This window comes from Somniosus microcephalus, chromosome 9 (assembly GCF_052327205.1).
Source record: "Somniosus microcephalus isolate GS21.2 chromosome 9, FLI_Smic_1.0, whole genome shotgun sequence".
Lineage (NCBI taxonomy): Eukaryota > Metazoa > Chordata > Chondrichthyes > Squaliformes > Somniosidae > Somniosus > Somniosus microcephalus.
This window is the reverse complement of record NC_140995.1, coordinates 236966883-236982002: the sequence shown is the minus strand read 5'-3', so window position 1 is coordinate 236982002 and position 15120 is coordinate 236966883. Positions and strand designations below refer to the sequence as shown.

The 15120-nt window shown below is 46.6% G+C and overlaps 1 protein-coding gene across 4 annotated transcripts in view; it reads right to left on the bottom strand.

Annotated features, from left to right (window-relative positions):
• The window catches only part of cul9 (cullin 9), a 401996-nt gene that overhangs the window by 183199 nt on the left and 203677 nt on the right, over positions 1-15120 (bottom strand). For all 4 annotated transcript variants that reach the window (XM_085998049.1, XM_085998046.1, XM_085998048.1 and 1 more), the window contains 2 exons: positions 7831-8068; positions 6287-6392 (listed from right to left, as the gene is read on the bottom strand). In XM_085998049.1, the coding sequence (XP_085854175.1) occupies positions 6287-6392; positions 7831-8068 (344 nt within the window). The remainder of the gene's footprint in view (positions 1-6286; positions 6393-7830; positions 8069-15120) is intronic.

The following is a 15120-nucleotide window of genomic DNA, read 5'->3' as shown; positions in this document are numbered from 1 at the left end:
CGTTATATGAACAGAAAAAGGCTGAAGAGTGCACCTTCTCCATTGCCAAGAATGCAAAAATCATTCATATACAGGTAGAAGCAAATCAAAAATACTACAACTGTTATACCACCAGTGGACAGGTTGACAGATTCCTACAGTTTCTAGTATCATTTGACCAAAACTACAAAAGAATTGCATTACCCAGTAATCACTCTCTCAGGAAGGCAGACTCAGTAAGAGAGCTTTATTAATGAGTAATGGTTGATGGGTGTTTTTGTGACTGGAAGGCTCCTTCCAGTGAGGTTCTGCAGGGCTCAGTACGAGGTCCCATGCTTTTTGTGGTATATATCAATGATTTAGACTTCAATGTAGGGGGCATGATTAAGAAGTTTGCAGATGATACAAAAATTGTCCGTGTGATTGATAGTGAGGAAGAAAGCTGCTGACTGCAGGAAGATATCAATGGACTGGTCAGGTGGGCAGAAAAGTGGCAAATGGAATTCAATCTGGAGAAGTGTCATAAGAGTCATAATGGCACAGAAGGCGGCCATTCGGCCCATCGAGTCCATGCCGGCTCTCTGTAGACCAATCCAGTCAGTCCCATTCCCCCGCTCTATCCCCGTAGCCCTGCAAGTTTATTTCCCTCAAGTGCCTATCCAGTCTCCCCTTGAAAACATGGAGTGTCTCCGCTTCCACCACTTCCGTCAGCAGCGAGTTCCTGGTCCTCACCACTCGCTGCGTAAAAAAGTTTTTCCTCACATCCCCCCTGTATGTCTTGCCCAAAACCTTAAATCTGTGTCCCCTAGTCCTTGTACCATCAACTAGTGGGAACAGCCTTTCCCGTCTAGCCTATCCAAACCCATCATAATCTTGTACACCTCTATCAAATCAACCCTCAACCTCCTTTGCTCTAATGAAAACAAATCCAGCTTCTCCAACCTGTCCTTGTAGTTAAGATTCCCCCATCCCCAGAACCATTCTGGTAAATCTCCTCTGCACCCTCTCAAGGGCCTTCACATCCTTCCTAAAGTGTGGTGACCAGAACTGGATGCAATACTCCAGTTGTGGCCTAACCAGCACTTTATAAAGGTTCAGCAGAACTTCTCTACTTTAGTACTCAATACCTCTATTTATGAAGCCCAAGATCCCGTATGCTTTGTTAACCACTCTCTCAATATGTCCTGCCACCTTCAGGGACCTATGCACATTAACTTCCTGGTCCCTCTGTCCCTGCACACTCTTTAAAACTGTGTCATTAAGTGTATATTCCCTCTCCCTGTTCCTTCTGCCAAAATGCATCACCTCACACTTCTCTGTATTAAATTCCATCTGCCACTTGTCTGCCCATTCTGCTAGTCTTTCTATGTCCTGTTGCAGTCGATTGGTATCATCATCACTATTTGCCACACCCCCAAGTTTGGTGTCAGACAAATTTAGAAATTCTACTCTGTATTCCAATATCCAAATGATTTATATGTCTCAAAATAAGCAGTGGCCCCAGCACTGACCCTTGGGGAACACCAGTCTACCATCCTCCAGTCTGAAAAACAGCCATTTACCACAACTCACTGTTTTCTGTTCTTAAACCAATTCCTTATCCAAGCTGCCACTGACCCACCTATTCCATTAGCCTCAAACTTGTTAACCAGCCTTCTATGTGGTACTTTGTCAAACGCCTTCTGAAAATCCATGTAGACAACATCCATTGCATTCGCTTCATCAATCATCCCTGTTACTTCATCAAAAAATTCAATTAGATTAGTCAAACACGATCTGCCTTTTACAAATCCGTGTTGGCTCTCCTTAATTAGCTTAAACTTCTCCAAGTGCCCGTTAATTTTTTCCTTGATTATTGTTTCTCAAACTTTACCCACCACTGGTGTTAAACTGACCAGTCTGTAGTTACTAGGACTGTCCTTACACCCTTTCTTGAACAATGGTGTCACATTTGCCACTTTCCAATCCTCAGGCACCTCCCCCGCATCTAGGGAAGATTGGAAAATGATGGCAAGCACTTCCGCTATCCCCTCCCCCAATTCCCTTAGCAATCTGGGATGCAAGCCAGCTGGGCCAGGAGACTTATCCACTCTAAGCATACCCAGCCTTTCTAGTACATCCTGTCTTATCAATTTTCACCCCTTCCATTGCTTCCACCTTTTCCACGTCTACCGATATTTTGTCAGCATCCACCTCCTTAGTAAACACCGATACAAAGTACTCATCGAGTATTCTAGCCTTGCCCTGTGCCTCTAAGCATACATCACCTTCTATGTCCCTAATAGGCCCCATCCCACCTCTTACTACCCGCTTACTGTTTACATGCTGGTAGAAGATTTTTGTGTTCCCTTTTATGCTAACCGTCATTCTACTCTCATACTCTCTCTTTGCCAACCTTATTTCATCTTCACTTCCCCTCTCAACTTACTGTATTTGGTCTGGCTCTCCCTTGAAGAATTCACCTGACATTCACCATACACCCTCTTTTTTTGTTTCATCATACTCTCAATCTCCCTCGTCATCCAAGGAGCCCTTGCTTTGGTTCCCTTACCCTTCATTGGCTGTAAAGCACTTTGAGATGTCCGGTGGTCGTGAAAGGTGCTATATAAATGCAATTCTTTATTTTCTTTTTCCCTCTTGTTGGAATGTACCTAGCCTGTACTTGGAACATCTCCTCCTTAAAGATCACATATTGTTCCGTTACAGTTTTTCCCGTCAGTCTTTGGTTCCATTTTACCCTGGCGAGATCCTTTCGCATCCCATTGAAGTTAGCCCTATTCCAGTTTAGAAGTTCCACTCTAGATTGTTCCTTGCTCCTCTCCATTGCTAATCTGAATCTTATGATATGATGATCACTCGTACCCAAGTGTTCTCCCACAGACACTTGGTCGACCTGGCCCACCTCATTCCCCAGCACCAGATCCTGCAATGCCTCCTTCCTAGTTAGGCCAAGAACATACTGGTCAAGGAAATTCTCCTGAACACATTTCAGAAATTCCTCCCCCTCCTTTCCCTTTACCCTAGCATTATCCCAATCGATATTTGGGTAATTAAAGTCCCCCAATATCACCACTCTATAACTCTTGCATATCTCTGCGATTTCCCTGCAGATTTGCTCCTCTACCTCCCCCTCTCACTATTTGGAGGCCTGTAGAATACCCCCAATAGCGTGATGAAACCCTTTTTGCTCCTCAACTCTAACCAAGTGGATTCTGTCCTTGTCCCCTCAAGAACATCCTCCCTTTCCAACACTACAATGTCTTCCTTAATCAGCATTGCCACCCCACCTCTCTTTTTTCCTTCCCTATCTTTTCTGAACACCTTGTACCCTTGAATATTAAGTGCCCAGTCCTCACTGTTTTTAAGCCACGTTTCCGTTATTGCCACATCATCATATTGCCACACGGCTAATTGTGCTTGTAGCTCACCAACCTTACTCACCACACTTTATGCGTTTACATACATGTATTCTAAACCCATTTTTGAATTTTTCGTAGTCTTTCTTAGTCTTCTCCTATCTAATATGGTACTACTTCCACCTCCAGCACTACCTTGCCCTCCAGTACCATCCAACACACTCACTCAGTGTGAGGTAATGCATTTGGGGAGGGATAACAAGGTAAAGGAATACAAAGTAAATTGTCAGATACTGAGAAGTGTAGAGGAAGAGAGAGACCTTGGAGTGCATGCCCACATAATTCCTCGAATATATTAACGTAGATTTTTTTTGCAGGGAAGTTATCTCAGGAAAAGTTCAAGAGTTTAGGATTTTTGATGCGTTACAGAAAAAAATCAGGTTACTTTCTCCATTCAATAAATGGGGGCCTTCATATAATAATTTCCATTGGAGTGGCAAGACATACAAACAGCAGGATCTGTGAATGGCCAGTATTGCTGTCAAACATGTCTAGACAGTGTAAACACACTTGGAAACTAGAAACATAGAAGATAGGAGCAGGAGTAGGCCATTCGGCCCTTCGAGCCTGCTCCGCCATTCAACGAGATCATGGCTGATCATCCAAACCCTAGCACCCGGTCCCTACACCAACAGCCATCCCACCCAAGCCCGATCCCGTAACCCCACGTATTTAATCCCCCCTAACACTAAGGGCCAATTTTTATCATGGCCAATCAACCTAACCCGCACATCTTTGGACTGTGGGAGGAAACCGGAGCACCCGGAGAAAACCCACGCAAACACGGGGAGAATGTGCAAACTCCACACAGACAGTCACCCGAGGCCGGATTTGAACCCGGGTCCCTGGCGCTGTGAGGCAACAGTGCTAACCACTATGCCACCGTGCTGCCCCACAGGCTACTACCCAGTTTAGTCTCTTCAGCTAACAGTGATTGGTCTACAAACCCACATGCATGTGAGGCTGGAACCTTCTTACATAGTGACAGAAAACTGGCAATTCTAACAAAGAAATTGCTATTGCAAAGCTAAGTTATATCACAAGCTCTTATTGCTAATAGCTAATCCATTGGTCACATGCAGGATAGTAGAATGCAGGAAGATATTAATGGACTGGTCAAGTGGGCAGAGCAGAGGCAAATGGAATTCAATCTAGAGAAGTGTGAGGTAATGCATTTGGGGAGGGCTAACAAGGCAAGGGAATACACATTAAATGGTAGGACACTGAGAAGTGTAGAGGATCAGAGAGACCTTGGAGTGCATGCCCACAGATCCCTGAAGGTAGCAGGACAGGTAGATAAGGTGGTTAAGAAGGCATATGGGATACTTTCCTTACAATAGCAAAATACTGCAGATGCTGGAAATCTGAAATAACAACAGAAAATGCTGGAAACACTCAGCAGGTCAGGCAGCATCCGTGGAGAGAGAAACAGAGTTACCGTTTCGGGTCAATGACCCTTCGTCAGAACTGGAAAAGGTTACAGATGTAACAGATTTTTAAGCACGTGTGGGGCAGGGACAGCGAGGAGGGGAGGAAAGAACGAAGGGAAGGTCTGTGATAGACTGGTAGGCAGGAGAGATTAAAAGACAAAAGGGTGATGGTGCAAGACAAAAGGAGATGGTAATGGGACAAGATAAGAAACAAAAGATGACTCTAGAGGAGGTGTAAATGGCAATGGCAGAATGATCGACAGCTGCCATGTGAGGAAAAAAAAGAGGGGGAAAAATATAGGGGATACTTTCCTTTATTAGCCGAGGCATAGCATACAAGAGCAGGGAGATTGACCCTTCATCGAACTGTATAAAACACTAGTTAGGCCACAGCTAGAGTACCGCGTGCAGTTCAGGGCAGCATATTACAGGAAGGATGTGATTGCACTAGAGAGGGCACAGAGGAGATTTACAAGGATGTTGCCAGGACTGGAGAATTTTAGCTATGAAGACAAGACTGGAAAGGCTGGGATTGTTTTCTTTGGAAGAGAAGAGGCCGAGGGGAGACTTAATTGAGGTGTACAAAATTATGAGGGGCCTAGATAGAGTGGAAAGGAAGGACCTATTTCCCTTAGCGGAGAGGTCAATAACCAGGGGGCACAGATTTAAAGTAATTGGTAGAAGGATTAGAGGGGATTTGAGGTGAATGTTTTTCAGCTCGAGAGCGGTGGGGGTCTGGAACTCACTGCCTGAAAAGGCGACAGAGGCAGAAACTCTCATCACATTGAAAAAGTATCTGGAAATGCACTTGAAGTGCCGTAACATACAAGGCTACGGACCAAGAGCTGGAAAGTGGGATTATGCAGGATAGCTCTTTTTTGGCCGGCACAGACATGATGAGCCAAATGGTCTCCTCCTGTGCCGTAAATTTCTATGATACTACCAGTTGAATTGATGCTAAGAGAGTGTAACTAACAGTTGAACTAGCTCAGTAAGAGAGAGCATCTCACAGTTGAATTTTATGTTAATATGATGATACCAAATGAATTTTCCGTAGCATCACACTGCCAGAAAGACGGCTATCAGGCTTTTATATAATTGCTGTTATATGGAATATAATTTATATGATTGAGAAATCTGGATAATGGGCTAAACACACAAAGCCGGGATTGAAAAGTGGAGCGAGGGGGGAAGGTGAGGTGATAGGTTGATGCCAAGCTTGAGTGTTAAAAGCCTATTGATTATAGGAGGAAGGGGAGCGTGTAAGGTATGGAGTTCCACCACACCTGGGGAGGACTGAGGTGGAGTTAGAGACAGTGTATTGAGTCTTGAGCTCAGCACTGTGCCAATACTGACAGACGAGAAGCACAGTTTACAGTATTTGTGGCTTAGGAAGAACAAGAGGAGCAGTGACCACAGCAGTATTAATAATAATAAAAACTACAAAGGTTTTCATCATACCTCTCGGTCATTACTGTAGGCTGTCATGGATGACAAACATGGTTCAATACTTTCGTGCCAGGGCAACAGGTCTTCCAGATAATTATCCAAAAACTTGCTCAGAATTCTAAAAAAAAAATCAAGACCCCAAACAGGAGAAGTTATTCAGGAATGACCTTCTGACTTCACCAGTCCCCATCAAAAAGAGGCAGCATTTCAATTACTAGTCTCCGTATTTACTGGCCTTTGCTGAATTGGTGAGAACCTCAATTTCAAATCAAAGTCTGCTTTTTACCTTCCACCGTAGGGTAGCTGGCAAATCCATTATGTGGGGTCATGGTAAGTCACACTGAACAGAAGGTTTCAAACTCACTTCCTAACCTACACTGAGTTAGCTGATCTGACAGAGCAGAATTTGGGCAGCTGTAACTGATGTCAATAGTCCAAGGCTAGGGAGAGGATGGTGAGCAGACAAACGGTCAGCTACCAGGGCCCTCACTGCTTCTCACCATCCAGTGGCTGCTGGAAGGTGTGCTTGTGAATGCGGACACTGATTGGGCTCACCAACGTGGCTGATGTATTGGAAGGCTGCTGACACCTATTGACCTGCACCCCAGATAAGAGTCGGCAGCTACAGAAATGGAGAAAATAAGACACAAAAAAAAATCAAATTCAAAAGAAAGTCAGTGCTCTTAGCCAAAGCTCCAAAAACTCCAATTCACAGGATTGGTTTCCAGGTTACACCACAAGTTTCACTTGCAGCTCATCCACTCCATTCTCCCTCCTACTGCTGGCTATTAGAATGTCCCCGGGGTTGGTCATTTGTTACAATTCACACCAAAGGGCACAGAATGTCAGGGTATTCAAATCTCTGATTTAACAAACCTCCAGGTACCGTTTGACCAGCAAGAGCAAGCGATTCATACACACACACTTTGGGAGGGTGAAGGGAAGTTTATTGAGAGGGGCAGTGGGCTAGCACGTGTGTCAGCTGTGGCTCAGTGGGTAGCACTCTTGCCTCGGAGTCAGAAGGTTGTGGGTGCAAGTTCCACTCCAGAGACGTCAGCACAAAAATCTAGGCTGACCCTCCAGTCCTGAGGGAGTTTTGAACTGTCGGAGGTGCTGTCTATTCGGGAGCTTGCTGTGAACAACTTGGCTGCTGTGTTTCCTACATCACAACAGTGACTACACTTCAAAAGTACTTCATTGGCTGTAAAGCGCTTTGGAACGTCATGAAAGGCATAAATGCAAGTCTTTCTTTCTTTCACGTGTGAACTACTGCCCAGACAAGGAGGATAAATGTGTCTCTCTCGGTTAGAAAGTTCATATATGAAATGAGTCTGGGGAATATCAACCTGCTTCTTGGTGGTTATAACCCCACATTTAGCAATAGGCAAGAAGCTAAGCAGATTATTGGTGCGGTAAGTGTGGCGGGGGCAGGGGGGAGGAACTAATGCAAGCAGGAGATATCCTTCTGTGGTTGGGGCAGAAACACCTTGTTCTGCCAGAGTGGAGGGAGCGTTACTCTGTATCTGGCCGAGGTACTCCAGCGCACCATCACATACCGAACGATAGCCTGTTGCACAGCCTTTTCGGAGCGGAATTGGTCCAATCCCTGCACCAGCGACTGGAAGGCTTCCTTATCCTTCATGATGTCTGCGATCTGAGATTCCAGCCCGGTTGTCTCATCACAGATCCAGCGCTCCAGTGAAAGAATGATCTCTTTGGTGCCGCTCCGCTCCTTTAAGCTCACCAGCAGCATCTTCAGCTCGGCATCCTTCAGGTTTAAGGCCTCCTTCGATTCTGAAGCATTTAATCATAATTTCACCATTGCCCAACCAGTCAATAAGTAATCCATGCAGGGAATTAACAGCTATTATTCAAAATATTTCAAAATTATATTGTAATTAAAACATGAGTCACTGAGGATAATTATTACATTTCAGCTCCTTCCCCCATTAGAGATTCACTCAACTGGAGGGACATTAAACCAGAATCTCAAGGTGCAAAGCTACTTTCATGAATGGGAAATTTCAGATAAATCCTAGATACGACATTTGGAAATTATATTTTCCCATCAACTTTGGGTCAAATATCCCACACCTCCAACTTGGTCAACAGTGATCAGTCTTCTTCATGGCTACAAATCACATTTTGAGCATCAGTTAACATTAAGAAATATTGACCGTCAACAGAGAGCAAAAAGTGTCCAACACCTTAAGCGGCAAAACTGACAAATAGCGCTCCTCAGCGACTAATCTTAAGACAGCAGTTCAATATAAAACTGCATTGGTTGCAGCAACTTCCAATTACATAGCCGTTAACGTACAAAAACTTCCCAAGAGACTTTACGGGAGACATGATCAGACAAAATGGATGACAAGTCAAAGGGGGCGACCAAACACTTGGTCTAAGAGGCAGGTTTTAATGAGGATCTTAAAGGAGGAGAGGGAGGTGGAGAGGCAGGGGGTTTAGGTGGGGAATTCCAGAGCACAGGACCAGGTGGTTGAAGTTACCATCGGGTGAGCGTGGGGGAGATACACAAGAGGCCAGAGTTAGATTTCTGGGGGGAGGGGAAAGAGGAGGGTTATAGGCAGAGTGGGAGGAGCAAGGCCACCAAGGGATTTAAACGCAAGGATGATGTAGTGTATGTACCCGTCTACCCTTAAGGAAATTATTGTATGTAACCGTTCACCTTTAAGGGAACTACTTTAAGTGTGGCACTACTTGTTTGGCTTCTGTATACTGTAATACCGACAGTGACCACACCAGTATATAAGTGTTGTGACAGGATAACTGGGGCAGATTCGCCCGGACCTTCGAATAGTAAAGACCTGTTTTGTTTGTTACTTCTGAAGTCTGTGTATTTATTAACTGCACAACCCACAGACTTTACAGTGGCGACGAGTCCGATCGTACCCTGCGGCAAGATTACCAAAGCAAGAAGAGCATCGAAGAGAGGCAACCGCCCTCCTCGTGCTGCTGGAAGAAAACACGAGGCTGCAGCAGGAGAAAGGTGGAAGACTTTAGCAACAAAAGCTTCCGTCTGCAACAGGCACTGACTACCCTTCTACCACGGTACAGAGTGAGCCGATCAGCAGGGAACAAGGCAGCCGAAGAGGCTGTGAGTAGGGGAAGGTGTAGAGAATATCCGGAGGATAAGGGCAGAGCACTCGACCTCGGTCGAGGGGGAGCTGAGCCGGTCAAAAGTCGGGTCCAACGGCGTCGGGTGACAGCCGGACCGCGATCGGCGGGAAAAATCCGGGCAGCGACCGCAGCCACGAAGCGCTGAGCCTGTGAGTAGGCGCGGGAAGAGAAACCCAGCCGCAGCCGGAGAGGGAAACACCGGTCTGCGAGAGGGCTGGGGAGGCGAACGGGAACCGTGCGGGTGAGAGCCGGGGGCGGAGAGAGAGACTGCGAGGAGCCAGTCCAGCGGCTGAGCTGTTCTCCACCAACGGGGTACTCAGAGCCGGCAAAACCGAACGTACGGGAGTGGGAGAGAGACACAGCCGAAAACGGGGTGAGAGACTGCACGAGAGCCAGTCCAGCGGCTGAACTGTCCTCCGTTAACGGGGTGTACCCAGCGCCGGTAGAGCCGTGCGGGCGGGAGAAGACAGAGCCGAGTAGGGGGAGCTGTGTGAGAGCCAGCCCAGCGGCTGAACCTGTCCGCTGAGGGGAAAGCGTACCACTTCCACCAGGAAGAAACGCGGGAAGCCGCCATTAGGCGGAGGAGCCGACAGAAGCGGGAAACCGCCATTGAAGTGGGCGGGGAGAGAAAGGAAGAGCGGGAAACCGCCAAATTCGCGGGAAAAGCCGCCATCTTAGAAAAAAAAATACATAAGAATTTAAAGAAATATTTGTGTTGTACCCAAAGAAAGGAAGATGCCTAAGCGTGGGGACAGCAACGATTTTAACTCCGAAATAGAAGACTGGCCCACGTACGTGGAACGTATTGAGATACATTGTAAGGCTAACAAAATAGCTAAGGAGGAAAAAGCTGTAACCTTACTTAACATGATGGGTGCGAAAACATTCGGGTTGTTGAAACATCTTCTCTCTCCAGCTAAACTGGCGGATCAGACTTTCGAGGATATAGTAGCGGTGCTGAAGGATCACTTGAACCCCACACCGTTGAAGCTGGCTGAACGATTCAGATTCTATGCGAGAACACAGAAGAAAGACGAAAGCAACGCGGAATACTTGGTCGAACTGCGGAGGCTAGCGAAACACTGCCAGTTCGGAGGGAATCTGACAGAGGCACTGCGAGACAAGTTCGTATGTGGATTGTCCAAAGAAGGGACGCAAAAGCGACTACTGGAAGAGAACAACCTCACACTTGACAGGGCTGTCCTTATAGCCGCATCATACGAAGCCGCAGCAAAAGGAACGGCGGTAATGCAGCGGAAGGCGGTGGCACTAGGGGTGGACCACATCACCTCGAGGACTACGAAATGCTATCATTGTGGGAAGACAACACACGACCAGAAGCGTTGCTGGGGTAAAAACCAAGAATGCCGGAAATGTGGCAAGATCGGGCACATAGCTAAAGTGTGCCGGTCAGGAACGACGTACAACAATAACGAGTCCTCACAAAAATGGTACAGAAAGGTACAAGAGGCGACTAGGAAGAGTCTGAAGGAACAGAAGTCGGACTCACACTCCAAATGCAAAGGACTGGACAGTCTGAGAATCCACAACGTGAGCAATGAAGCTGACCGACAAACTATCTGGATAACGTTACAGATTGAGAAGGTCCAAGTAAAAATGGAAGTGGACACCGGATCGGCGTTGACGGTCATGAATAAGCATGACTATAAGAAATTTTTCAAGCATATTCCACTACGGGATACGGAACTAGTACTACAGACATACACGGGGCACAAAGTATTCCCCATCGGAATGATAGAAGTCAAGGTGAGATACAAGGATAAAGATCATCACCGGTTGGACCTGTATGTATTGCCTGAGGGAGGACCACCACTCCTGGGACGGGAGTGGATCCGAAAAATAAAATTGGACTGGCAGTCCCTAAACACCATGACGGTGGATTCCGAAAAAGAGGATGTCAAACCTGAACGGTTGTCCAGAATATTGGACGAAGCTAAGGAGGTATTCCAGCAAGGACTGGGAACGCTGCGAGGTATTAAAGCAAAGGTTAAGATTGCAGAAAATGCAAGCCCAAAGTTTTTTTAAGGCCAGATCAGTTCCTTACGCAATACGACCAGCAGTGGAGGCAGAACTGGAAGAACTTGAACGATCAGGGGTTCTGTCAAAAGTGGACTGGAGTGAGTGGGCCACGCCCATTGTTCCCGTCATGAAGTCCTCACCGAGTAATAAGCCTGGGGGACCGGGGAAGGTCCGTATCTGCGGAGATTTCAAGATTACTGTGAATCCGGTGCTTCACACGGTACAATACCCGCTTCCGCGGATTGAAGACATCTTTGCTTCGTTGGCTGGAGGGAAACATTTCACGAAAATAGATCTGGCTCAAGCATATCTACAGATGGAGGTCGAGGAAGAGTCACGCCAGTACCTCACCATCAACACTCACAGAGGCTTGTATCGCTACAATAGACTGGTCTTTGGGGTAGCTTCGGCGCCAGCAATTTGGCAGAGGGCCATGGAACAGGTGTTACAAGGAATTCCAAGCACGCAGTGCTACTTAGATGACATTTTAATCACGGGAAAAGATGAGGAAGAACACCTCACGAATTTGAAACTGGTACTCACCAGGTTGAAGGAGTATGGCCTTCGGGTTAATCGCAAGAAGTGTGAGTTCTTCCAAAAACGGATCTCATACTGCGGTCATGTCATTGACCGAGAGGGACTGCATAAGTCACCCGAAAAGATAGAAGCGGTTGTGAAGGCCCCCGCCCCAGGAAACGTATCACAGTTAAGATCATTCTTGGGGTTGATTAATTACTATCACAAGTTTCTGCCAAATTTATCCACGGTACTGCATCCGCTGAATGACCTGTTGCGGAAAGAAACACCATGGAAGTGGAGTGAGGAATGCAAAAAGGCTTTTCGCAGAAGCAAGGAGTTGATTACCTCTGAAGAAGTGTTGGCTCATTTCAACCCAGCATTACCCCTTCGTCTAGCTTGCGATGCTTCCCCGTACGGAATTGGGGCAGTACTCTCGCATAGGCTACCAAATGGCTCGGAAAGGCCAGTGGCTTTCGCGTCCTGATCATTGACACCCGCGGAGCGAAATTACGCCCAAATAGATAGGGAGGCCCTCAGTCTTGTGTGGGGCGTGAAGAAATTCAACCATTACCTACAATGTAAAAAGTTCACATTGCTGACAGACCACCAGCCGTTGGTGTCCATATTCAACCCAAATAAGGCCGTTTCCACCATGACAGCACAAAGGTTACAAAGGTGGTCCGTGTTACTTGGGGCACACCAATACGAAATTGAGTACAAAAGGTCTAAACAGCATGGAAATGCTGATGGGTTGTCACGCTTGCCATTGCCGATGGTAGAAGAAGCGAGTATAGTGGACCCAGTAGAGTTGTTCCACTCATCCATAGTGGAGTGTCTACCGATAACAAACTCAATGATTGAGAATGAGACAAGGAATGACCCGACTCTTTCACGAGTCTATGATGTAACGGTGGAGGGATGGCCAGCACAGAGCGAACCAACACTGCAAGCATTTGCACAGAGGAAAGAACAACTGTCAGTGTGTCGAGGAACCCTGATGTGTGGATCTAGAGTGGTGATTCCACCCAAACTCCAAAAGAAGGTGCTAAAGGAGCTGCACGAAGGACATCTGGGGGGAGTAAAGATGAAAAATCTAGCAAGAGCGTTTGTGTGGTGGCCAGGCATTGATAAGAGACATAGAGGAGATCACGAAGAACTGCCTAGGATGTCAGAGGGTTCAGAATGCGCCACCACAGGCTCCTCTGCACCCATGGGAGTGGCCCTCATCTCCCTGGCAAAGAGTACACATCGACTTTGCTGGTCCATTTATGGACTCGATGTTCCTAATAGCGGTAGATGCCCACTCCAAGTGGCCAGAAGTAATTAAGATGACCACCACCACGACGGAAAAAACCATCACGGTGTTAAGGACTATGTTTGCTCGGAATGGCCTGCCAGAACAGATCTGTTCTGACAATGGACCGCAATTTGTATCTGAGGAATTTAAGAAATTCTTAAAGAGCAATGGGGTTAAACATTACACGTCAGCCCCATACCATCCCGCCTCCAATGGATTGGCTGAAAGGTTTGTCCAGACCTTCAAGAAGGCCGTAAAGGCCATGAGTAATGAAGACATAAGTTTACAGCATAAGGTGGATAGTTTTTTGTTGGCATACCGAAATGCAACCCATGCGGTCACGAATCAAACTCCCGCGATGATGTTTTGTAATAGACGCCTACGATGTCGGCTGGATTTACTCAAACCAAACGTCAGAAGGGACGTAGAGAACCTGCAATTCCAGGGCATGAATGAAAGGGCCACTAGATCCTTCCAGACCGGTCAACGAGTGTTGGCCCGGGACTATCGTACTGAGAAATGGCAGCCTGGAACGATTGGAAAAAGGCTAGGCCCGTTGATGTACACTGTGGACATTGGAGACAATATAATAAGGCGCCATGTTGACCAGATCATAGGGTCCGCCACAAATGGGCCCCCGACTTCACCACCTTACCCGGATAAGGTTGAGACGGAGTTACCCAGAACACCTACGTCCGGTCTGGTAGTTCTGGAGTCAGAGGAACCTGACACTGTGCTTCGAGCCGATTCAACTTTACCAGAAACACCTGCTAGCCCGCTTGAAATGACGACACCACTGCGGCGTTACCCGGACAGAATCCGGAAACCTCCCGAAAGACTGAATCTATGAACTGTCTTAAATAAATCTGTATATATATATATATATATATATGTGATAATGTATGTCCACTATGGACTCAGTATGTTGAAAGCTAAAAAGGGAGGATTGTAGTGTATGTACCCGTCTACCCTTAAGGAAATTATTGTATGTAACCGTTCACCTTTAAGGGAACTACTTTAAGTGTGGCACTACTTGTTTGGCTTCTGTATACTGTAATACCGACAGTGACCACACCAGTATATAAGTGTTGTGACAGGATAACTGGGGCAGATTCGCCCGGACCTTCGAATAGTAAAGACCTGTTTGTTTGTTACTTCTGAAGTCTGTGTATTTATTAACTGCACAACCCACAGACTTTACAGATGAGAATATTAAATTGGTGGACCGGGAGCGTTTTGGATGAGTTTAAGTTAATGGAAGTTGAAGGATGGTAGATGGACAGGAGAACACTGGAATAGTCGTCTAGAGGTGACAAAGGTATGGATCAGTGTTTCAGCCGCAGATGGGCTGAGGTGGGGTGGAAGCAGGAGATGTTAGAGGTGAAAGTCTTTGTGATGGAAAGGTTGCGGGGTCAGAAGTTCAGCTTGTGATCGAGTACGACGCCAAGGTTGCGAACAGTCTGGTTCAGCCTAACTCAGGCAAAGGGATGGAATCAGTAGCGAGGGAAGAGTTTATCGTTGGGGCTGCAGGAAATTGTGGCTCATCCAAGACTGAATGTCGGCCAAGCAGTCTGACAACACAAAGAAAGTGGAAGGGTCAAGCAAGGTGGTGGAGAGGTAGAGGTGGGTGCGGTATATGTGGAAGCTGACCATGTCTGCAGATGTTGCCAAGACACAGCTTGTAGGAAGAGGAGGGGGCCAAGGAAAGATCCTTGGGGTTGGTTCTCTGCAGGTGGGGAGGGCGGAGACAGAAGAGATGACATTGCCGGAGACGTTTTAAAAATAGACTAGCTGGTCATTCATTTAATTTGTTGTTTGTGTAACTTTGTTGTGTGCAGATTGTTGTTTTGTA